Genomic DNA, 25,362 nt, shown 5'->3' with positions numbered 1-25,362 from the left:
GAAGTGCATTTGAGAGATTCATGAGAAGCCCCAAGGATCCACATTTTTGGTTTCCTGTGAATAAAAGAAAAAAAGGAAAAAGTGAGTCAAGTATGTGGTGTGTGTGTGTGCACACGTATACGTGTGTGTGTGCAGGTGTGCGGAAGGGAGCGAAGCAGGCAGGTGAACAGAGAGGTGTACTGTGTACCTTTGAGGTCAGGGTCTTTGTGGAGTGTTAGCTGTAATGACACCTGACAGCAACTAGGTGGATTTGCCCTGGCAGTTCTGTACATTCGTGTCACTACTGATAAAAGTCAGCACCCACTGAACAGGAGAAACCTCCATCCCGGTGCCACAAGGTCCTCCACGCAAGACAAAAGAGAGGAAGATGGGAACACTTCCTTCCTTCTGTACATACCTGTCCCTCCGATGCTCACTGGGCAGAGAACTTGCGACAGCTCTGATGGTCCTTGGTTGATCGGGAGTGGAAGTGCCAACTTTGTGAGTTCCACAGGTGGAAGGAAAGCTGCATGACAGCAGACAAATTGGGCATGGGAAATGAAACCTGGATGCTGCTTCTTTAGCTGTACAACAGCCAAGGGCATAAAGGAAGTCTGTAAAACTTTCCCTGCTCATTTTAAGTTACATGTATTCTGGCGGGTAAAGCAAAGCGTGTAATCTCATGGCATGAGATCTTTTAGCTGGACTTATGCTATCTTGCTCTTCATGTTATTCTAATTAAAACAGCCATAATAACAAAACCCACATGTTCTAACTTTTTTCCAGATCTGGTGTTTTTATTTGTAGTTTAACACTGAATTGCCTTTATGTCCTTTTTCTTGAATCATCTAAAGCCTATACTGCCACCTAATGTTCACAAACTGACTTCTAGAAGGAACCCCCTTTACACTGTTGCTCCAGGGTACATATTATTGTTCTATTGCACTCAGTCAACACTTATATCAGAATGTGGTGTTAATTGAAAAACGTATTTTCTGCGCTTTGGATATGTAAAAGGTTGTGTAAGAGTTCCTATGAGAGAATGCAGATTTTAAATTTCTCCATAACCCTGAACTAAGAGGAAGTAATTGTCCATTAGGTGGGTTATTTTCTCCCATTTTTCTTCTCTTAATAACATAAAATGAGGACTTGCTCCTAAACACGTAAGTAAAAACAAACTTGGCACGTCACGTCAGTAATTGCTTGAAGAAAAACGTCACTGTCAACAGTCAACAGTGGGCTACGTTGTGTGTGTGTGCGCCTGTGGTGGGTGAGGGGGCTGGAGTGGCAGTAGACAAAGAGCTGGGGAGGGAGGGCAAATGTGGACACATGCTGCAAATTAGGCTTTAAGCAAGCAGCCCCTTATTTCCTTATGTTTAGAGCAACAGAGGAGACGTGAGTGCAGGTGTTTCTGCATGGCTGCACCTCAGTGCACCTTGGGGACAGACTGACCTGGGTGTGAAGGGAGGGACCGCAACAGCAGCCTATGAAGAACACAGACAAACTTTTTTTTGTCCCACTCCCTCCCTTCCACCCTGTCCGTAGCCCCCTGAGGAACCCTTGCACGCACTTCTAAGCAGCTTCTGCGTATACACTCCCTGTGGGCGGGCTTCAAAGGTGGCTGCTATTTTGTGAAAGGCCTGTTTTCACTCGACGTGTGTCTGACGCCCACCTATGTCAGAAACTGTGGAAGGCTTCATTTCTCCCTGGGGTGAAATTATACTGGAGAAAAAAAGCAAACTCAATTCGACAGGAGTCAAATCTCAAATGTCACGAGGTTCTCTTACACTATTTTTACAGTGCCTTGCGAAGGTATTTAAATCTCCTACTCAATAACCACAAGTTTAGTTTTTTATGTGAAGAAACAAAATATACAAGGTTTGCAACTTTTTCTTTCGGAAATAAATGTATAAAAAGTGTAACATGCCTTCATATCCAGCCGTGTGACATGAATTGAATAAATTAGGATAGATCTGTGAGACATACTAAACATAATCATTACCATTTTTTGGAAAAATCAATCTCAGATTATGAGACTTCATCTGCTCATTCTGTTTATTATGAGCTCCTTTGAGAATCAGCTGTTTTAGGGCTACGTCAGGCTTATGCAAGTGCTGGCCAGGCCTCCAACTCCGCTTTCTGTTTCTGCAATAACTCTTTAATTAAACGACTTGCAACAATATTTAGTGTTCCTTTGGGAACAATAAAAGCTATGTTTGAATTTAATTGACTCTTTACACACCTGAAAATGGCTGCAAGCAGATGCGCATTTGTACAACAACGCGCCTTTGACCTTGAGTAAGGTCCAGAGGCAAAAGAAGTGGAGTTTGCTGCACAACCATCAAAAATGCAGCAAGCGGTTTCTGCATAAGTGAAAGTCTCGCAGTTTTAGGAAAGGTCAGTGGACCTGCATTAGCTTTTTACCCTGCAAGGGGATTGTTCACGAGTGAGGGGAGAAGAAGAGGGAGATCAACAGATGAATTGTTGCGACTGCTGCACCAGTCACATAGATGTAGTGAAGAGAAAGCAGAGCTGAAAGACACTGCGAGTTAAGTGCAAGAGAAAACTTCCAAGGAAGCGTAGCTCTTGACCTTCATCTTCACAGGAAATAAGAGAAAAAGACAAAACAGATTACACACAAAACCTTTATACAAGAACTACAGCAAGCTTAGCATATTGTCACACAGAAGTTTAAAGTTTATTCACACATAACATACTACAGAGGGTAATTTATTCAAGAAACATTGAATAGCGCTGTCATATACGTCACAGGAAAAGAAAATCTAAACCAAAAAGACAACCGTTTCTTTGCCGTTATATAAAAATATTGTTGCTACAAAAGTATAAATTAGGTTTACTAATAAGACAACTCAGATCTGAATCTACACAGAAGTCTGCTGCCAAAGTGCGATAAAAAGACTAGCTGAACAGAATCCAACATATTTTTTATTTTATTTTTTTTGCATTTTAGCTGAGTATAAAAAGGAAGAAATGCCTGTAAAATAGGATGAAAGCAACACCGAGTTCTTAACCTGAATTAATTAACTAGTTGAACAGATCTCCATGTTAGCATTCATTTACCACAACTTCACAACTGAACTTTTATTATCTGAATAAGTTAAACCCCTTAAACAAAAGAAAACTTACAGCTGAATTCAGCGTTTCTAGTATAAGTATCTAAGCTGACTTTTCTATTATATCAAAACTTTCTGAAATGCTACTGTAGAAAAAAGAGGTATAATGTTATTGGTGCTCCCCACTTGTTCTCTTGAATGAAGGCGCCTCCTTGTGGCATAAAAACAGCAGTTCTCCTGTATTTACAAAGTCCATTTCCGAAAAGGGATGATGTCAACCTCTAAACACCAACCAGAAAACTGAACAGCTACTTCCACCTTGAGAGGCAGAAATTCAGTCAGAGTACCTTAAAGTAACATCATGTCAGAGCCAGAAGGATTCATTTTTATCTGATGAGAAACACTGGTTAATAATATTATATATGATTACTCTTATCAAAAGCATGCATATCTTAGTTATATTTTTCATTTAATCAACAAAAAGAGAATACTATTTCTAGGAAAATTTAATTTCTTGTCAACAATGGCATTTTGTCCCAGAGCATATCCTATTGGAAAAAAAAAAAAAAAAAAAAAACAGTGAGAAAAATCCCTTCATCAGTAAGCCCAGGAAAATTGTTGAAACCAACAACCATGTGCAGTATTTTGACCATTTCTCTGATCTAACCCACATTTCAATTAACTGGTTTCTGAAAATCTCAATACTGCCTTCTGAGTGCTGAGGTAAAACATTGGATTGAAACTTGAAAAGTGTATTTCAAACAGATTTTACAGTCGTTTTTTTTTTTTTTCTTTTTAGTTTTTTTTTTAATTAAAATATAATAAACAAAATCAGAATATTCTAAGAAATCATAAAGTGGGGATAAGGAAGTAAGGCAAGGCCTTTAGGAACTTGGGAGAACAAAAATCTAAAGTCTACTAAAAAATATGTGGCTAAACAAAAAGTTTGCAAAGCAAATCCTCGGATCGTTGTCTTGTTTTTCTTAAGTGTTTCATAAAATTAAAAATCAGATAAAAGGGGAAAAAATAGTTTGAATCAAAACTGGTACTGATCTGAAATGTTAATCAGTTTTCTTTTTTCTTTTGGCTTTACAAACGTGTTACTATTCCCACAGATGTATTTTCACTTGTTGCACACTTACATTCACTTTAAACAAAACAGCCCTGCCTGTAGCCTTCCAATGATCGCTGCGAACTGCATTAGTGTGAAGCTGTCTGTGCAAAAGTGAGTGCTAACAGTGTTAAAAGGACTTTGTGTCTGTGTACAGTCCATCAGTGTTTTCTGAGAAGGCTGTTATTGTACTGAAACTGTCGCCATACAGGCTTCAACAGAAAACAACGTGAAATCACCTGAAAGCTGCAGAACATCTTATAGTACAGTGTATAATATGGTGAGGGGATTTTGAGGTGCGGAGAAATATAAGTGTTTTTTTTCTGTTATTTTACAAAGTGAAGGGTTACTTGGTGGGGGAAGGGGATGAGAAAATAAATACTTGCACTGCAGCATTTAAGAGTATTAAGCAAAATTCAAGCTGTGTGAAAATACAATCTCAAATCACAGTATCAGTTTTGAAACGTCCTTCGGTGTGACACCAATAAAAATAATCTAAATATTCAAATTCGATTCTGATGTAGAGTCATTTTAAGTCTATGTATACAGTGGATACCTGTTTTAATGCTTAAGTTACTACTGACCTGTTTTATGAGCATACATGCTCATCTGATTTCACCTACTAAACATATAAATAAAGCACTTAAGTCACACAGTTATACATGATAAAAAAAAAGTCACCATGTGGACACTAGAGGACGCTGTTTCCAGCTATAAATTCCTGATAAGTCTACATGAATGGCAAAAGAAAAGAAGCAAATGCTTAACATAAAAGAAGGCAATTAATGTACAAAACAAAGGCAAGAAAACTGAAGGGTTACAGGTCGAGTCAAGGAAGAGACTTAAGGCCCAAAAACAGAGAGAACAAACCAGAGATTGAATAGTAATTACCAAAGGCAACAAACAGCAGTTTCCATTCTTCCAAGCCATTTAAGGAGGTATTAGCGCAATTTAATGTACACTCACTTCATGAACACACTTACGTTAAGTTTAGCGGATACACTGGTAGACCAAAAAATAAAGAATAAAATAAAATTCCTCAGTGTTTCTTTTCGATGGCACCAGGTGTATTTTGGGTGGAATGGTTGAAAAACAGAGTTGTGGTTCGGTATCCACCTCAGCACTGAGGTCACAGTTTGGTTTCTTTTTAGGTACAGTGAGGAAAAAGTGGCGGTGCCTGCTCGGATGTGCTCATTCCTGAGAAAATCCTATTGATTTAATAAATGTTAAAACGATTTGATGCAGATTAATGACTTGCGTTGTGAGAACAGTCAGATAACGGGACCTGTGTGCTGTATTAAAGCTTATTGCCTTAAAAATGGAAATCTATAGCTCAAAATAGGAAGACGATGTTTATAGTAGAATGATAAAACTGGGAAGTAACAATAAATAAACCAGCACACTTCCAATGGACTCTATTTGTCTTCTGAACGAGCTCCAAAAAAATAAATACATATACCTGCTGAAAAATGCCATTATGGAATAAACTCGTGCAAGCAAGCTCACCAAATGAATGATAAGCTGTTCTCTTGAGAGTCCAGGTACAATGTGTGAATCTAAAACAAGTGCATTGATGCTACTTGTTGATAGCGGGTGCAAAGTGATGTGGCATTCCTGAATTACCAGCCCTGGTAACCATTAAGCTCGTAAAATCAACTGCAGGAGGTTTTTATGCAATATACTACCTGGGTTGTGCTGTTTTAAAACAATAAAACATTTTAAAAGTTATTATTTCATAATGTTATGGAATACATTTTGGGAGTAATCCAGCTATAACAAGTATGACTGAACAATTTCATTAAAAAAACGTAAAACAAATATATTTAATTGGATGCTTTCCTCTTTTAATCCTTTGAACTTCTATTAATTTCAGATCTGTGCAAGTCTAATGGTTTGACTTGTACATCAAAAAACAAAGAAAACAATTTCAGCACATTTTCTTCACCATTTTGTAATTAAAAAGGAAAGCATCACATAAAATTAGTTACCTTCTCAGTTGAGAAAAAATGCATGCAGTGCATGCAAATCCTCCAACGCTACATTTTCTGGCCATCAAAGCATCCGCAACGTTTAAGCTCCGTTTTCTGCCTATTGTCCAACATCGACTAAGCTGAAGTATTTTCATTTTAGGTTAGTTGTGTAAGAAAATCCTAAACGTAGTGCACCTAATTTTCAGAGGTGCAGTGGCAGTGAATATTAACTAAGTAATTCTTTCATTATACACCCTAAATGTACTGCTACAGTAGTTTGCCGTTATCTCCCTCCTGAACGGTTTTGAGAAGTAGGTTGGTTTTTTTTTCAGAGGTGTGTAACAGTAGGCCGAAGCAGTGAGAGCTCTAATTACCTGAAAATGTTGTCAACCAGTGAGAGTAACAGCATCGTAGCCTTGTAGAGGTTTAATCATTAGGCTGGAGTAATTTAAATCACTGACTGTGACAATGAAATTCTTCCTGCTCACACGTGCGACTTAAACCGAGGGCAGCGCACCAAACAGGACTGTCTCGTCTTGTCAGAGATACCATTCCACTCCTTCTCTTTGCTCTGTACTTTACATCAACCCGGTCCTCACAAAATATATAAAAAGCCATTTAATTTTATATGTGTGTACAGTCTTTGCAGTGTGTGTTTTTTTCTGTATTATTCTGCCTTGAGGAGTCTTTAGTTTTCTTACACACTGATGTTTACAGTTTGTCTAAACCTACAGTACATAAATATGCATCTTCAGTCATTGGTTGGATGATCGTTTGGTTGATTAGGGACTGTTGGGATTGTTTTTCTAACCCATGTTAGAGCGAAGAAAAATGAGTTTATTCATCTCCTCAGCAGTGACCTGCTGCCTCCTCTTCATTGCCAGACTTTGTTCACACACAGTAACACACTCACTGCGTATGCCCACCGCAGGCACGGCGAGAAGCCACAGCGCCAAGCGAGCGAGCCTGGGGAACTTCTCGCTCACTGTCGAGCTCCAGTACTGAAAGAGGTCAGGTGTTCCTTGGACAAGAGGTTCGGCCAGGTACTGAAAAATCTCTTGTCTGACTTGTCCCGGACCTTCGTCGTTCCCGGAAACCAGCGAGGAACCTCTTGAGGGTCCGCCGTTGTTTCCAGCACCATCTATACGGCTTATTTTTGGGGTTGGGGGCCCGTCTCCATCCCTCTCTTCTCCACTAGAACCACCTCCACCACTCAGACCTCCATCCCTGCTTTCAGCAGCCATTTCACAGGCACGGGAAATGATATCCTCGTGCTGATAGGCTGGAACTGAACGCAGCTTGAGCTGCGGGTCCAGGACCATGGCTACCTGGTGGGCTCTTTCAACCTGTAAACAGAGAAATATCACCGATTATTTGAATGAACACCAAACAAAATTATTCTTAACCAATTATACAGCATTCTGTACAGATATTCAGTATTTTATTGGGATATTTTGCAGACTAAAACAAAGTTGACATGGTACTTATTCATTTGAAATGTTCCAAAAAAGAAAAAAAAATAATATAAATGCATTTATTTTCACCCCCTCTGAGTCTCTTTTAAGTAACCACTTTTTGCTATACAGTTATTTAAGGTAAATCTCTACCAGCTTGTGCTTCAATCTTCAATAGATTTTATTTTTGCAATTGTGCTTGTCCTTATTTGAAAAATAGCTCAGGTTCAGTGAGTTGAACTGTGAAAAGCAATTCTTATGTCATAGGATCATTTTAACATGTGAACATGCATTGATCTAAACCATTCCATTGTAGCTCTGTTTGTACGTTTAGGGTAGTTTTTACTGACCAGTCTCTGTTTGGATTGAACAATTTATTATCTTTAAGGTTTTTTTCTAAGAAAAGCATCCCCACAACATGTTGCCAGCCCCACTTGTATTAATAATTTTGCAAGGTTCTGCATATCAGGGTCACTAGTTCCTGATATGTTCCGTACAGTTCAACCACATGCCTTCAGAAGTGCATTAAGCCCTGATCTGTGGTGAAGAGGAAATGTTATTTATTATGTGAATACTTCCATCAGTTTTCCATGTTCACTTCAAAGTGTGAACATTTGGAGTGGGACTGTTGGATTGTTTTTCTCACTGAAAAAATGAATATTTTCTTTTCCTTATTAACAAGCTCAGAGTCTGATAGCTGTAATCTTTTATTAAATTTACAATAACATTTTTTTAGGAGAAAATACAGTACAGGTAACAAGAAGGAACCAATTTGGTACCTTAAAGTTTTCCTTGAGAGCTTCAAGGAAATAGTGGCAGAGTTTGCTAGCGGTGCCGGTTCCAGCCTCCCCAGCTTTAGATGTGAAGAACTTCTCCAAGCGCAGATAGACAGGCAGTACTTGCTGTAGGGTTGGTCTCCTCTGGCTGCTCAGCTCCAGAGCTGCCAGGCGAAGAGGAGCCAGGAGACAAGCCAGGGTGCTTAGCAGATGTTTGTTAAGTCCTTGAAGAAGTGGCACGGTGGACTTACTGCGGCCATAAGCCTCACAGATGTGTTCGAAGTGTGCGTGGACCTGCAGGAGGGCCTCTGCCATGCGGTCCCAGCATGGAGGTGTGGGGCATTGTGCAGGGGAGCCTTGTGTACTTTCCTCAGTTGTGCTTGTGGATGTGTTGAAGCACTGTTCCTCACGAAGGGCCAGCGTGGAAGAGGAGGCAATATCTCTGCAGGTTGAGAGAAGCTCGGCTAACTCGTGAAGCCCTCGAGCCTGGAGGCTGCGTTTCCCGAGAACTGCCTGAACGACGGCGCCGAGCGAACACCCTGCACACCGCAGACATATTCTGCCCCGCCCGCCGCTTCCTAGTGGCGATCCTGCGAATCCGGCTGCCCACAGTCGAGGCTCGGAGACATAAACGGTTCGAATGTCTGACATGACAAACTCAGACAGCACGTTCTGCACCCAGTGGTGAATCTGCTCGGGCCCCTCCCTCAGCTCCGCCTCCCTTACGCCGAGCACGTAACGTTTGAGGCGGGATCCCTCCACCTGATAGGCTGTGAGCACGTAGCAGGCATCTGGACCAGAGGTCTGGGAGTGGCAGGTCACTGCGATGCCCAGTGAAGCATTGGAGCCCAGGGCACACGTGACTTTGACTTTCACTTGGTTGTACATGCGGGGAAGCTGGCGCAGTGCCAAGGCACTCATGTTGCCAAGAGCATCGCGGGTGGAGTAGGCGCCGTGACGAGCCCCTGTGTCCACAAGGGTCTGTGCCAGCTTCAGGAAGTCTTTGCTGTTTAGCACATTGAGCATGTTCAGATCAGAGCACATTACCCGTAATAGGCGCTCGGCCACCTGCTGCCTCTCCTTCTCAGGTAGCCCATTGTTCTCTGCCAGTTGAGTCAGATGGATTACAAGGGAAAAAATAAAAAACAGAGATAATCATTATTATTATTTGAGGTATTTGATGGATTGATTCTAATATTTCACTTGCTGGGAAAATATAAATTTCCTGAAAATAACAGAAAAAAGTCGGGAATTTTTTTGAAAACGGTTCTAAATTTCACATTTAACATCCAACCTTGAATGCTGGATCTGAGTTCCTCACTAAAGAGCTCTCAAAAACATGTTGTTGACATATTCTCTGTGATTTGATGCCATTTGCACCCATCGTGTTACAGGGTGAACAGTGTTTTCCAGGGCCAGTTTTGAAAAAAAAAATAATAATCACAAACTTCTTTGGTGGTGCAAAACTGCATTACAAGCGATCGTTCATTTAGCTAGTCTGGGTTAACAATCTAAGTGAAATTGTAAGTAAGATACTGCTGCAATACCAATATACTAGTATAACTGTTGATATCAAAAAAAAAGATGAACGAGGGAGGGCTCATTTACTTGTTATTTGTCTACATCCTTAGACTTAATGAGCGAGCAGTACTTACGGCTGAGTGTATGGTTCCTCTGAGAGATACTTTGAGGCTGGATTTGTATTTTCACTGAGGGATGGGCCTGAGCCTGGGACCCTCTCCACAGCTGCTCTTGAGGACCCGAAGCTGAAGAGGTTTTGGGAGAGTCCCCTTTGGTGTGGTTCTCATTATCAGCTGAAAATAGACAGATGGCAGAAAAAGCATTTATCAATAGAGTACATCTTGGGAAACCAGCAGTGAAACTGTAAAACAAAGGTACGAAAATTTAGGGACAAACAAAATGGGAAAAGAAACCTTAAAATTATGCTCTTGACAACTCTGATTCATTAATAGATTAATCGTCTTTCCAATCAGTGGTGTACATCTTTTGAGTGAGTGATCACAGTCACAGTGCTAAGCGTCATCTCCTTTACAAGATGAAACTCAAATGCTGACACAAGTCTCTAAAATTCATTAAAACCACTTAACTACAAACATAAATTTTAAGTGTATGGGCACAAAATGGTTTGTTTACAGACATGAGGCGGAAATATGTTGGAACGAAATGGACTGTCTGGGTATACACAAGGGTAAAAACCGGAAAACGTCCCACAGCCAAACCAAAGACACGCTCCTGATTAAGTTTATGATTCTCAAAATATTTTTCAACAAGACAAAGACCACAGCAGCTTCAGATCCAGATCTGCAACAACCCTTATAACAATCTCTTTCTTAAAACTCTGCATTAATATTGAGCACAACTTTAAAAACTACACCTCAAAACTAGTTGCCAATGAGGACTTGTGCACATTATTCATTTGTCTCGGTGCTAAGCTCAAGGCTTATCTGTATTCGTAAACTCACCAGCGTGCGACTGCATGTGCTCCAGGAGGTTGCTGTAGAACTGGAACTGGATGCCACAGGCACCACAAGTGTAGGGCTCTAAAAAGATCACAACGCCCAAAAGACTGTTGACTTTTTGTCATCAGAATAATAAAAATACTGTGCATTTTTCAACCTGGCTAATATTTTCCTTGATCTGTCATGGATTGACAGTTATATTATCATATAATTGTTTAGGGTGTTTGCAGGTTACTGTGATTCAAGATAGAATCACATCCAATATAGAAGCCCCTCCTTATTCTGTTGGGCTATTTTAGACTTTAGTAATTGACTCTAATAAGGCAAAAAATAACAGAAAAAACAGCATTTACATCTTAACTTAAACAAACAAACAAAACAAAAAAGAATTGGAAAGTTGGAGTCCAGAAGAATAGCACAATATTTACATTTTTGCCACTATTACTTACTTTGTGATGTAGAGAAGGTGGTGGCCACCAGAGGGCTCGGAGTTCCTGCTGACAAGAGGAAAGGGAAGGATTTAAAGCTACAGACACTGTGGTGCAGGCCTTTCCGCATCACTCTTTCTCTCTCTTCATTAAATCTGCCGAACTCCAGATTCTATGCTGCTATTTTTGAAACAATAATTCAGAGTGGATTTATTCAAAAACAGGAGTATCAAATAACAAAAGGGTGTAAATGCTTTTTTTTTTTTTTGAAAGCAAAACCAAAGTGCAGTCTAATAAAACATGAAAAGGCCTTCATCTTTAGAGCAATAAAGGCTAGTTGCAGCATCATCAGGGCTGCTTTGATATAGTGTAGCTAAAGCCTGTATGGTCAGCTTTAATCTTAGACCCTATAACTGCAGTAGAAAATGGCCTATAATCATGCTACCAAATTTAAACTTCCAAGGCCACACAAGCAATAATAATGCTAAGCTAATAATCTTCATCACTGTGTGTTTTGGTCTGGTTGCTTTCACATGATTATATGGCAACTAATATTTTAATTAGTGATCACTACACAAACAAAAACAAAACCTTCTTTTAAACGTTCAAAATTTGGTAATGCTTTCCCTCAAAATGAACTTCGTTGAGCTTTTACCTGCAAGCATGTTTGCAAAGAGATGAGCGGTTATTATATGACACTGCTTTGTAAATAGGAATTTATTGCAGTGAAACCATGGACTAGCTCAGGCAGTTGTGGAAGCGTTGAGCTGCCGGGATGATTTGCTAATCTCTGGACTTCTTTTCTATTTTGGTTACAGATCCCAAAACAGTCATTTTCTGTCATAATTGTAATGATCCCCTCCCAGGATTATTTATTGTTTGGCAGTAGAAACTGCCTTATTTTCTGAATTTAAAAATAAGTAAATGCAATGGTTAAGATAACCTATAATAAGTCAATCCCTGCCCAATTAAAAGGAAGTATAGAAAACCTAACAATCCCTTAGGATGTTTTTTTTTTTTTTTCCCCACTCTTTTTTTCCTCCCACGAACTTGCAAAAATAAAGGTTAATGCTTTCTGAGATTTTCATGTGCATCTTGGTTTGGTTTGACAATTTATTTTGGTTTTCATTTTTACTTTGTGAATTATGCCTTGGAACTCCAGGGGGCTTCTGTAGATGAGTTTTGTGCAGCCAGGCAATTTTAGGATACAGTTTTTTAGTTTAAGACTAAACCAAAAATTAAGATCGTGTACACAAAATGAACTTAACAGCATAAGTAGTCTTCTGATCAGAGTATACTCAAACAGTAACACTTTGAATATTTGGGCTTGTAAGCACAAAGTGATTCTTATAAGTCAAGTTAAAAAGCACCACACGAAAACAAAGCAGGTAATACTTAATTAAGCCCATATTTTTGGATCAAAATGTTTTTTATTGACCTGATGTAACATTCTAAATCCCAAATGTCATGTCTGCATCAGCTGCAAGTTAAAAATAAGCAAAATTAATAAAAATAAACCCTCAGTCTACATGTAATTAATCTTCATAATGTGTTCTACTTAGTACATTGAGTTAGAAATAAAATAATGTTTTAGTAATATTAAAATTATTCAAATGCATCTGAAAGTATTTTTCAGATACTTATTATCAGTTATATGTAAATTCTATCCAATTTCATGTTTTCTGAAATTGCGTTAAAAATTGTAAGTTTTTCTAATGTGATATAGTTCTTTTTTTTTCTCCTGACGTTAGGGTTTGGAAGTCGAGCTTTAATTCTAACAAAGGTTTCAGTCTTTGTCCCGTATAAAAACTCTCTCATTAAGGTAATTGACATGTCCATATGTGATACTTTAGATCAAGTCATTGAAAATTGGTGGTGTTTCAACAGAAAAATCTTCCCAAATAGATAAAGTTGACTAACGCTGAGCTTCTGGAAAGACATTCCTAAAGCTCTGACCGCAACCCTCAAGAAAATATGTGGTTTATGCTTCAGTGCCAGGACACAAACCGATTTAAATAAACTGCATCAACTCTGCCAAAAAGCAGTAATCAAAGATTCAAACAGGGTTACACTAAAATCTGGTTAATCGCTACAAGAAGAATGTAGTCAAATTGCAGAAAGACAGTTAGCCAAATATTAGAGGTGGTTAAATATATATTTTGGAGTCTGTGATTTTTATCCTGTGTGAATAAGAAGAAAGTCCAATATAAATTAAAGTTTGTGCACTAAAATCTACAAATATAAAAATACCCAAATCAATGACCTTCATATCCATAATAAGTGCATTTCAACGTATGACTTTTTCTGTAATCTGGTCTAACGTCAGTCAAGACTTGTTCCCCAGTGAATAAATATAAAGGATTGCTTTAGAGATAAATCCCAAAAATTAAGGAATACTACTACTACTATTAAATTTAAAATGGAACAGTTTTCCTTAGTTATTCAATCCTAAACCAAGTGTTGTTAAAATAAGTAGTGATGCAATAGAGTGGTAAAACACACCCTGGTGCAAGCTATTTTTAAACATGTGGTTAGCATCTATTTTAAAAAGAGTAAACATTTAAAAATAACATTTCTCAAATTCAAGACTGGATGTTGTCTTACTGCTTGTGCTACTCTGAATTGAATGCAGACTTTAAATGTTTTGCACATCATTGCACTCTAATTTATGATGTATTGTTTTGCACCAACCATTTTCTACTAGATGAGGGTTATACAGTTCTGTTTGAACATCTTGGGTAATACAAAGAAGCCGTTTATAAAAGAGAAAACATGATTTTCAAAAGCATCTCTAGTTTCATGATCAGAGAGGGGAGATGAAAAATATTATTTTCAGCTATCAGAATTGAGTTTTATATAGTAACAATTGATGCAAGGTAGGTCACTCAAACCTCTATACACAGACTCCATTTCAATTTTCAGCCCCGCAAAGAGTAACAAAACAATATCTGCTGAGAGCATCTGAAGCAGACAGAAACAAATATCTGCTTAGTACAACATAAAAATACATCTCCCACTTTGAGTAGAAATAATACATTTCCATGCACAGTTAGAAATCCACTAAACAAGACACTAAGTGCTTACCACTTGAGTTCTGCGAACTGTTTGTATCAACCAAACTGGTCTGAATCGCGCTCTCTAATTTCCGTCTAAATGGGCTGTCTACAAGGGAAAAACAGGAGAAACAATAAGTGGCATACTCATAAAAAACAAGTGACCTGCGCAGAAAAAACAAAAAGGGCAAAATATTTTAAATTCAAGCTACGAACACCCACAACTATTAGGTTGAAGCAAAATTAATGGCATGCAGTGTACATTTAATTTTAATCTGCAGCATTGAAATCAATCATTCTGACAGGTTTGAATAAGGATCCAAATGGTCATATTACATTTAAATATGGGTTTAATTCTGCCTATTCGTTTCATCTTTTTGACCCACTTCTACAAAGCGAGCGTGTGCCGTGCTTTAAATAGGCTGAGTGCTTCTTAGCAGAAAGATAGGTTGGGGAAGTGGGGGATGGTGTGGAATGGCAAAATGAGACTCAAAAATTGCACTATCATTTGAGAATTTGTCAATTTTTGCTAACCTAAAAATGATGATTGTTGACTTTTTTAATGTGCATTTTTTTATCTTTTGTGTGAGAATTCCTTTGCTTATTTTAGTTACAAAAATGGTCAACAGCATTTGCTGTCTATTTTTTTTAAAAAGACCATTTTACAAGAGAAAAAGCAACTTTGTTTTTTTTTTTTTTTGGATATATTTAAACTGAAATCCAGCAAAAGTGGTTTAATACCCCAGGATGATATGATACAAATAAGGATGCCTCGATATCGAGTATTATACCAGGGCTCTAGTATTTTTAATCAAATGTATCAAAGTCCACAACTAACTCAATCCTCTGTACTTATTATTGGTGTAATATGTATAACTGTGTTGCACATAAATCAAATCTAGAATACCGGTAAATAAAAATTATAATCAAAATTGTATCACAGTCCCTCCAGACGTCTTCCTGATAGTGTGGGAGGAGTCTTTATCTTGCAATCCCAAAGTTGTTGGTTCAATTCAAGCTTCACCCTGGCAAGACACTTATCCCCAAATTGCCAAGTCAGTGTATGAATGTGTGTATGTTTTTGAGGTTCCAGTTAAAGCACTTTTATTATGATTAGAAAAGTGAGGCTAAAATGTATGATGAAATAATGAAAAAAAAAAAATCACAACCCCCAATATATATATGCAAAATCATTTTCCTGGTATGATAAGGATGAATGTTTTGTTAGTGTGGCCAAGATGGAATTAAATAAGGTTTTGTTAATATACTGTATACAAATCTGAATGCTCTCTTTTATGTGTAGAATCAAAATAAAATGAAACTTACTGCTCAGTGCTTTGCTCAGACCTGTAATTCGGAAGGAAACAGACAAAATTCATTGTGAGTTTGATTGAAATTTAGTTCAGCAGGGTATTATTCATCCAACTTCACATAGCAAAAAACAGAAATGTCACAAAATAAGGCCATACTTACTTTTTATCTTACTAGCCTGGCTGTGGCTAAATTTACTCATGTCCAGGGTACCACATTCTTGTACACGTGAAGTCTTCAAATCAAATGACCCTATAACAAAAGTATTTACGAGTCACATACCCACCAATGTAAGACTTAGTGATATATGTTCATAGAACATCTTTTAGTAAAGCAATATAACTGCAAACTCCTGTAATACATTATATAATAAAGCATTTTAACTGTTTTGTGAGAAGATTCCTTTTACAAAGGCAGTTTGTGAAAATGTTTTCATCTGAAACTTAATTAATAAATGCTTTATGATTAAAACCAAAACTTGGCAGACTTCAAGTCACCACTAAACCTAAGGAGGGACAAATAATCATACTGTTCTTATTTGGTTTCATTTTCTCTTTTTTTGTTGGTAATTAAACATGTCAACATCATATTTTTTCACTTGTATTGAAGGGGAAAAAAAGCAATTACAGTACATTTATAGGCTTCCACAAAGCTAGAATGTAAAAACAATATTTTTCCACCATTCCTCTAATTTGCTCTAAATAAAATTTTAGTTGCATGAAGTTTTTTGGCTTGGTGCTTTAATCAGACTCACCCAATGGTGTATGAAGAGCAACATGCTCCTGGTATGGGTTGAAGTATTTGTACTGCTTCCCACAGAACTCACAAACATAGCTCCCGGTTTCTGGAGATGAAAATAAACACAATTAACCTGTTAATTACTCCAATAAATACAGAAGCAATCATGTCTGCCATCAGAAAAAAAGAGGAAATAAGAGGCTAAAATTACACTGGTGATTATGTTTGCAGAGCAGACTTTGTGTTAACCAGTGTCTGTCCCCACACACAGGTGCATTTAATTTAATAAAAATATCACTGAAAAGTTATCTTTTCAATATATTTTTAATTTACTTCAATAATTCAATTCAAAAAGTGAAACTCATTTTATATGGACTTATTACACACAGTGATATAATATGGGAAATTATTTGTTTAAAGTTGATGTGTAAGTCTTAAACATAATGAAAACAATGAATTAAATTTCTCTCAAAAATGTTATATTATATAAGATTAATTCAAATGTTTTAAACCCTGTCAACTGCCAAACGCTTACATGTCAGACTTTGACATGTCTGTAAGGACGCCGGCTGACTATGATGTCAATGAGAGACATCAGTCTGGACTTCTTTAACACCGCAGCGGAGCTACAGGACGATCACATCCACACCATGCCACACTATTGCAGTAAATCATGCAAAAGAGGGTTGGAACAAGACCAATAACAGGGCCTGTACTTTACTATACAGTGCATGGACATGTTTTTCTTGATGCTAAAATTTCTCTTTAATTTTTTTTTTGTCAATCTTCAGTAACATTTCACTTTTCTCAGACTTTGTTTTTTTTTTTAGGAGCCCTAAACATAATCACCAAAATTAACAAACACCTGAAATACATCATTATGTGTACAAAGAATATATGAAAAATTAGCTTCACTTTTTGAATTAATAATGTTAAAGTCATGTGTAGAGGCTCAAATATATACATACATTCCTATTAATACTGGAATAAATGTAAAACTGCTGAGGATCAACCATATGCTTTTTGTAAACAACAAGATCCAGATACAGGTTATTTGAACAATCACTTTGTTCTCCTATTAAAGCCTATTTTACACATTTTGGGAATAACCTACTAAAGAGAATGGCAATTTAACATAAAATAAGAATTTGTTGTTTCATCATGCTGCAGTAAATCCATGCTCTAAAAGTCTTCAGTGGAAATATCCTCAGGTAGCATGTAGGAGTTTAATAGTAATAGTTTAATAATAGTAATAGTAGTAATAGTAGTAAACTATAGTAATAGTTTAATAGTACACCAGTGGTTGATTAGCTAGGATATGCTAGCAGGGTAAGCCTGGTAAGTACAACCAAATAAATTCTTCTTGTTGATTCTATATTAAACTCTCTATGCACATTTTACTTGTCCAGTCAGCAAGACAAGATTCTACAGCATCTCTTTGCACAGTAAGTGAGTCAATCATCCAACTTAACTCGGGAGCACGTTGGCTAAAAGCGACTGCGGGCATGTAGCACCTGGCAATTCAAATTAAATCAACTGAAAAGAAAATTGGACACAGAAATGATCTATAATTCACTTAAAAAGTTAGAAACTATCGATAACATTAATCAAAAATCTTAGGTAGGATGGTTTCTGATGGTTTACACTGATTGGAAAATAGGTCTGGGTTTGTAGTGTGTGATTTATTGTGGGACTTTTTGAAACGTAACAAAAAGAAAAGTAATTTTGAGAACCATAATAGCATATGTTCAAACGAACTATGAGTACTTCAGTCTTACTTGGTCCAATTTTCTGATAGGGTTCAATAGGCTCCTCTTCTTTAAGGCCATCAACAGGTAGAACCACCTGTTCATACGGATCTAAGGGAGACGGAAACAAAAGCATTGACATGCTGAAAGTGTTCTTTAGTAACGCAAAAAACAACTTGTTGCACCAAAACTTGAGGTTACCATCCACTGCGTGCAAGTCACGGTGCTCCTGGAAACAACTGTAGTATTTATACTTCTTGCCACAGATGTCACAAGAGTAACGGAAGCTACCTGCAAATGAACAGAAGAGAAGCAAAGTTTATATTTTCCATCTTAAGTTCAGCCAGACAGAGGATTTCAGAATTGTTGTAATATTAACATTTAAGAGACACAAAACAATGAAGAATGAATTATGGGACAATAATCACTAGCCGGCAGCAACAGATATGTTTCTGCATTTTAAATGTAAGGAAACAGGAATGTTACATGCAAATAAGGTGCAATGCATACACAGGAGTTTCAACATAAAACCCCAGTGTACTATAAGCCTGGCGGGCCACTGGGCTTTACTTGGCCCCCACCAGGTTAACCATTATCTTAAATAGTTGTTTTTTCATACACCAGTAACAGGGACAGTAAAGACGGATTAAGCAAGAGTTACAGTTGACGCATTGGTCTCTCTTCATCAGTGGTTCACAAATCAGTCTTGGACAGAACCATAAAAAATGATTTATGTGCTTTCAGTCTTTCTTCAGTGGAGAAAGATGTATGCATCACAGAGATTAAATTAAATCACGCAGAAAGAGGAATCTGATGATAAAATGAAAAGTCAATGACATGGCTGGCAAATTTTTGTAAAAAACATTTTAAAAAAAGCAACATGACATGCCTTTATCCTACAAGAGTGATCTATAAACTGCATTATATGAAAGGTAGGACCTGACTGATGTAGAATATTATTTGTTAAAGTTAAAATCAATAAGCTTCAAAGACTTTACGATGTCATAAAAGTCAGCTTAAAATAGATGTACTGAGATGAAAGCAAACCCATATTTCAATAATTGTGATATTTTAATATATAAATTCTGTATTAAGTGCAAACCAAACATGAAAAAGGAAATGTTCAAATATCTGCAATGTGTTTGTTAATCCAAGAGAAACTGCTGCAAATAGAAAAGCACAACGCAAAAAGATAAAATCTAATTCTAACTTCATCTCTTCAACAGAGGATGGTTTATGCTTCTCTCGATAATTAAATATCAGACTAATGTTTCCCCTGGAGACAGGTCCATCAACATTTATGTGGCCTATATCATTTGACAATTAGGCAACAAACTATATTTTCTTCCATAAATTCTATACTGGGAGTATTAATGACAAATTTTGGAATTTATTTCTGATTCATTTTTTTTAATAAGAACCATTAAATAGAAGAATAAAGTGCTGCAGATTCTTTAAAACAGGCATTAGCTAGACGGACGAAAGATGAAGGAATAATAGGATCATCTCCACTCATTACATCCCTAACCTTTATCTGATCTTTAGTAAACTCAAAACCAAAGGTTTTGAAGTATATTCAAGCCATTTATAGACTAACAAATAAGGGAGTCCGACATTAAATAAAAAAAAATAAAAAAACAAAACAGAAAAAACAAATAAATAAAAAAAAACAAACAAAAAAATCTAACTTTTCACCTTTGTAATTGTCAATGACTGATTATGGTTGCTTAAAGTATTAAACAAATTTGATTTAGACATTGAATTTGGCAGACTTTGAAACTTCAAAAATGTTTTTTCCAAAATATGACTTTAATATTTTGTTCCCAGAATAAATATCAAAACAAAATATGAATGTCAACATAATTAAACTAAAAATTGTTTTCTTCACAATAAAAAAGTTAAAACTTGAGCTATACAATAACTAAAATCAATTATAAAGCCCTGAACAAAAAATGTAAAGTTTTAATATCACTTTTCCTCCAATTAACACAAGTTTATTTTACAAAAATTTGATGAGTTCTTTGATTTGTCAACCTAAAAGCTCAAATGAGATGGTTCGAGACACAGGTGAGATCACATTCATCGTAAACCAATAAAGGGGTAAACAAGAAAAATAATTGGTTATGGAAGCCTGAATCCCTCTCGATGGGGTTCTCTTCATTGTCAGTCTTCTGTAAATCAAATGTAACAAAACATTAGCAGTACTGTTTCAAAGCAAAATCCATATATAATCATACTATATTTTAGCAATGTAGCAGCCTACTTCCCGTTTTAGATTTCAACCATCCAAAACGTAGAGATTTGTGCTTTCTTGTGATTCAGCAACCCCAACCACTCATGTACAAACATGATACATTGGCATCTCCCTTTGTTCTGCACCCACTCAAACACAGAATCAATACATCATCACGAGAAACGGCAGCTAATTTGATCAAGTGGAGTTTGTAGCTGATGATTTGTTTCAGTCCCTTTGGTAAATAGCAGAATAAACAATGAATGTCGCAGCTGACAAGAATGCTAATGTGAATGTAAGAACTGTTCTGCTATTTTGTAATTCAAATACCACAAATGTAAACTATTCGGTTTGTAAAATGTTCAGTTGGCTGGCAAAAAAGCCTCCATCCTCCTGTATAATTAATGCAAAATATTTTCTATTACATTACAAGCTAAAATATTATCCACCCTGAATTACAGCCAGCCCATAAAAGTCTTTATGAAGCACATACCATAAAATAAAAGGCTGAGAATAAGTCCATTATTCAACTTGTCAGAAGGATTTAAGTCAAGGTTATTGTATTCAAAAGGTTACTTAAAAAAGAATAAGGGAGATACTTTTAAAAAGACTTTTCAGCAACTGACATGCAGAGATAAAATCCCCTTGATATAAATGGATTAAGGTTATGCTATGCTGTCTTCTGGCTGTCAAAATAACGGGGACATTATTTTATGTCTGTTTTTTTAATATTTAATTAGCTAATTGACTTATAATAACCTGACTTTTGAAATTTCTCCAAAGAAAATCATTTTGTGCTACCACAGCGACACCAAACAGGTAGAGATCTATAATTTTAACAGCTAGCATCTGAAATTGGCTATTATTGACAAAAAAGATCAAGGTTTGCAATAATGACCACGTTTCAAATGAATTATTAAAGAATTGCGGCCTGTGTCTGAAATGAATTAGTCTGCCCACCTCTGTGTGAAGCTGAAAAACTTCACTATGATCAAACATTCCCAAACTGACTATTCACTGTCATTGTAAAATGTTTTTTTAAAAAACATAACTTCGTTCTGATTTGTCAACAATTGCTTTTAGATATTTTACAAAAAAAAAAAAAAAAAAAAAAGATTGTCAATATTTACTTTCTGGTATGAGCAAACAAATCTGGGGTCTGTTACATATTCATATGAGTTTCAGCTTGAGGGCAAGACTTGAGGACAGTTTTCTAAACAAAATCATAGTGATATTTTTTCTTATTTTTTATAAAGGAGTGGAATTTTTTTGATATTTGTGTTTACACATTAACATACAGACATTTGCATAGTCATCTTGGAAGTACACTTTCTATCTAAATATTTTAGTCTTTATCTGGTTGTAAAATGATTTTATAACCTATTACATACACAATAGATAAAACAAGAGAGTTTGCAATAGTGGTGAAATAAATTGCAGCCAATGCTGATTTCACATGCAGGAGTGGATAGTTAGCAGCTGCAGTCTGTGGCTCAAGATGTGTATTAGCTTGCAAAGACTTTGAGAAGTCTTTACAATGAAGTCACAATGAAATTTACAGCAGAGGCTGACAGAAATACAAATAATTAGACGATCAGGTTCAAAAAACAAAAGGCAATTAGTTTTAAATTATTACCGAATGAACTGAGTTATGATTAAATTTGCTTTGCTTCTTAAACTGCTTTAGACAGTATTATTCAAATTAGTATTTGTTTCTTGATCAGTACAGTTATAGCACCTCACCCACTCATCTATAATTTCAAAAAAGACACTGTTTTGTTTGCTTAATAAAACTGGGTCCAGATGTTTCACAAGTCTGATCAATGAAAGAGATTTTTTTTTCCATAAAAAATTGGACTGATGTTGTTTTACAATAACAACATTGGTGTTATGCTAGATTTAACAATATTTTATTTTAACAATCCTTTTTATCTGATTATTTGATTAATCATAAAAAGTATGTTCTTCCTCCTAAGAATTTAATCTCAAAGTTGTTTTTTTCCCGTCCAGTTTCAGTGGCCGAAATATTATAAAATCTAAATATCACAAACAGCATTATGACATTCAGCACCTCTTCATACACCATCTGAACGTTCTCATTCTATCTCCATTAACTGCTCTTTACTTTGTTTTCTTTCACTATGCATTGTACATGTACTGAAGTCTCTCGGTTGCATATTCACATAAAAAGCACAGTGAGCATGTGTAGGTAGGTGTATAAATAACTCGCAAGTACTACTCTGAGGCACAAGTATTTTTAGTCCTAATCAAACTTTGAAAGTGATGTTAAGGCGCCGGGTAAAAACTGGTCCTATATGACTGTATTCATCATTTTGGACTTCAAACTTTTCTCAGTAAAACCCATTTTTTAATTGCACACTGTAAAAGATTACCTCAATTACTTGCATTTTGTTTCCACAATATTCCTATTATGTGTGCAATAATCTACATTCATGTATCTGTTTTAAAAACTACATCAAATCTGCTGTCATGCAAATAAAGTTTGTTTAATGGATAATTGGCAAAGGTGTACTTACTATTGGGTGTCTGAGGCAGACCATCTCCAACCATGCTCTCTGATTCTATAATGAAGAAAAAATAGGTTTGGACTCGCTTGAATAGATTAATGCCAACATGTACTTAAAGATCCAGCTCTGTTTGCACCAAATTATTATTTCAAGACAATGAAGCATATGAGCAAACTCTGGCAAAAATTACTATTGTTTTGTTCCTTTGTACCTTTTTTTGTTCACACTGACCAAACAGAGTCTGCGTACTATAATCTGAGTGTGTGCTTTCACAAAGCATGTTGGCAATTTGGAATCAGAGGCTTGATAACAACAAAGAAAAAGACACAATCAAAAAAGACAGCCAGGTTGGGTAAAATATCGCACTGACTATTCTGTGAAAATATATCTATGTTTAAGGTTTTGCTAAAACAAAAAAGAAAAGAAATAAATACAAGCCAGACTACCACAGAATCCTCTGTTCTTGCACTCATTTAAAGATCCATGAAAGGGTGTTTTCACGTCACCTACAGCAACTACTCGCTATGTGGAAATATAGAAGTCTATTGATTTTCTTATCCGGGCTTATAATACCCCCCTGTTGCCTTGTATTTTATGCTCCTTTGTGTTTTAGCCAAAAAGAAGGCTTCTCATGCCCGAACATGCATGCAATTCTTTAAGTCCAAGCAAAGTTGAAGCTTTTTCTCCTTGAAAATTGTATTATTTTCTTTTTAATGGGCCCACAAAGAGAAATGTGATATGAATCCGAACTGACTTGCTTTTCCTTTCAGGGCGTCAATGTTTAAAGGTGCTGCCTTTTAGTTTTGGTTGGACTTGATGCAAATCATAATAACTTCCTGTAGTGGTATTTAATGTGTGAATTGCATTATATTGCATTATTTTTCAGAATAAGCTAGGTCCTATACTGACCTCTGAGCACACCAGACCTGTCATTCACTGAAATCATTATGACACAAAAGACAAAACAAAGGAGAGCTCAAAATGCTGAGCAGTTGAAATCCTTTGACAACCAAGAACTAGGAAACATTTACAAAACAGTAACAACTGACATCAAAAAATAAAGAATGAATACAAATAAAATAATAAAAATTGCATCCTCCATAACAGTCTGGAGGATGTCCAGCCAGTTGTTTTAGTAGCAAATTCAATTTGATTTGAAAATAAAAGGCAGATGACAAAGCTTCATCCTGTAAAGTTGACCTTTCGAATGTTAACTGAGAATGCTGGAACCTGACCGATAAGGAATATTGTTTCTGATGATCAGTGATCAACATGTTTGTATTTAATCCTGACTTGACCTAATCAGTTTGTATTAACCCGTCTACACAAACAGAAAATATGGCAGAATTTACACATGTCAGCAAGTGTTGAAAGATAAAAGTTTCTGAAGTATTTTGGCCCCTGTAGCTCCCTGTGCCCATCACTACTTGGTTAGGCAGGAGATTAACTTTTCTTTCCATACAGACACAAAAAAATGGAAGAAAAAAAATGTCAGCCATGGCGAAAAGGCTCTCTGAAACTTGTTCCAAAAAATGTAAAACTCAAGTCATAACTCAGATTAACACAAACTGAAAGATGATACATTTCAGTGGTGAAGTCTGTGACAGATGGAAGAAAAACAAATGAAGACAGATCATTTTTGATATGCAAATGTTCACAAAGTTTTGCTGTTTGTAAGTTTAGTGTTTCAAGAAATATTTTCAGCTGCTGATAGGTGAGATCAACTCTAAAGCATTAAACATAAAGACTCGTTTTCTAATGAAAGATATGAGAGGTTCTTTGATCTGTTCTTTGAAAAAAATGAGGGTGGGATTTCTGTGATGGTGAAGGGGTCAAGCACAAGCCACATATGAAGGCCTCAGTTTTCGACACGGCTGTCGCAGGTTCGACTCGAGGCCTGGAGACCATAACCCCACATCTTCCTCTTTCTCTCATCACCCACTTTACTCTCAATTCACTATCAAATTAAGGCCAGTAGAGCTAATAAGACCTTAAAAAACACAAACAAAAGAAAATTAGGGTGATATTAATGATCACCTTTAAAAACAATCACTAATTTGTTGATCCACAGAATGTTGTGATATTTGTGAAGGTTTAATAACTTTAATCTTGGAATTATTTAGCTATTGATTTGCTGAATTATTTTTCATTCACTCTACAATTACACAGTTTATGGGTTAATAAATATGGCTAGAATGAAAAAGATGGAATTCAAAGCAATAATAATTGAAAAAGTGTAATTTTGTAGAATAAAAGGAGGAATTTGCAAGTTAATAAAAACAGATTTTAGGGGGCCCTTTCTTCCACTTCTGTCATTAAGATGCAGCCACCGCTTTGTAAATCCCATGTGGGCAAATCGAGCAGCAACAATTCCATCTCAATACACTTTCTAAAAAGAATAAAAATATCTATTCAATCCAATGCAATAATAAGAAGATTCCAAGTCAGCTACATACATTTAAAATTAATGCAATTTGAA

General features: G+C 36.4%; 1 protein-coding gene across 6 annotated transcripts in view; it reads right to left on the bottom strand.

Annotated features, from left to right (window-relative positions):
* Positions 1-2,653: 2,653 nt before the first annotated feature.
* The window catches only part of znf618 (zinc finger protein 618), a 41,137-nt gene continuing 18,428 nt past the window's right edge, over positions 2,654-25,362 (bottom strand). For 3 of the 6 annotated variants that reach the window (XM_055040376.1, XM_055040381.1, XM_055040377.1), the window contains exons 4-15: positions 22,893-22,937; positions 18,324-18,413; positions 18,153-18,233; positions 16,391-16,480; positions 15,799-15,888; positions 15,652-15,672; positions 14,357-14,434; positions 11,294-11,341; positions 10,848-10,925; positions 10,020-10,178; positions 8,368-9,467; positions 2,654-7,480 (exon numbers count right to left, since the gene is read on the bottom strand). In XM_055040376.1, the coding sequence (XP_054896351.1) occupies positions 6,941-7,480; positions 8,368-9,467; positions 10,020-10,178; positions 10,848-10,925; positions 11,294-11,341; positions 14,357-14,434; positions 15,652-15,672; positions 15,799-15,888; positions 16,391-16,480; positions 18,153-18,233; positions 18,324-18,413; positions 22,893-22,937 (2,420 nt within the window). In that variant the 3' untranslated portion in view covers positions 2,654-6,940. The remainder of the gene's footprint in view (positions 7,481-8,367; positions 9,468-10,019; positions 10,179-10,847; positions 10,926-11,293; positions 11,342-14,356; positions 14,435-15,651; positions 15,673-15,798; positions 15,889-16,390; positions 16,481-18,152; positions 18,234-18,323; positions 18,414-22,892; positions 22,938-25,362) is intronic. The other 3 variants (XM_055040379.1, XM_055040382.1, XM_055040380.1) reach the window with 3 other exon arrangements.

This window comes from Poeciliopsis prolifica, unplaced genomic scaffold (assembly GCF_027474105.1).
Source record: "Poeciliopsis prolifica strain line A6 unplaced genomic scaffold, Auburn_PproV2 SCAFFOLD015, whole genome shotgun sequence".
In the NCBI taxonomy this organism is placed as follows: domain Eukaryota; kingdom Metazoa; phylum Chordata; class Actinopteri; order Cyprinodontiformes; family Poeciliidae; genus Poeciliopsis; species Poeciliopsis prolifica.
Note: the sequence above shows the minus strand (reverse complement) of the source record. Positions and strands in the feature narration are given on the sequence as shown.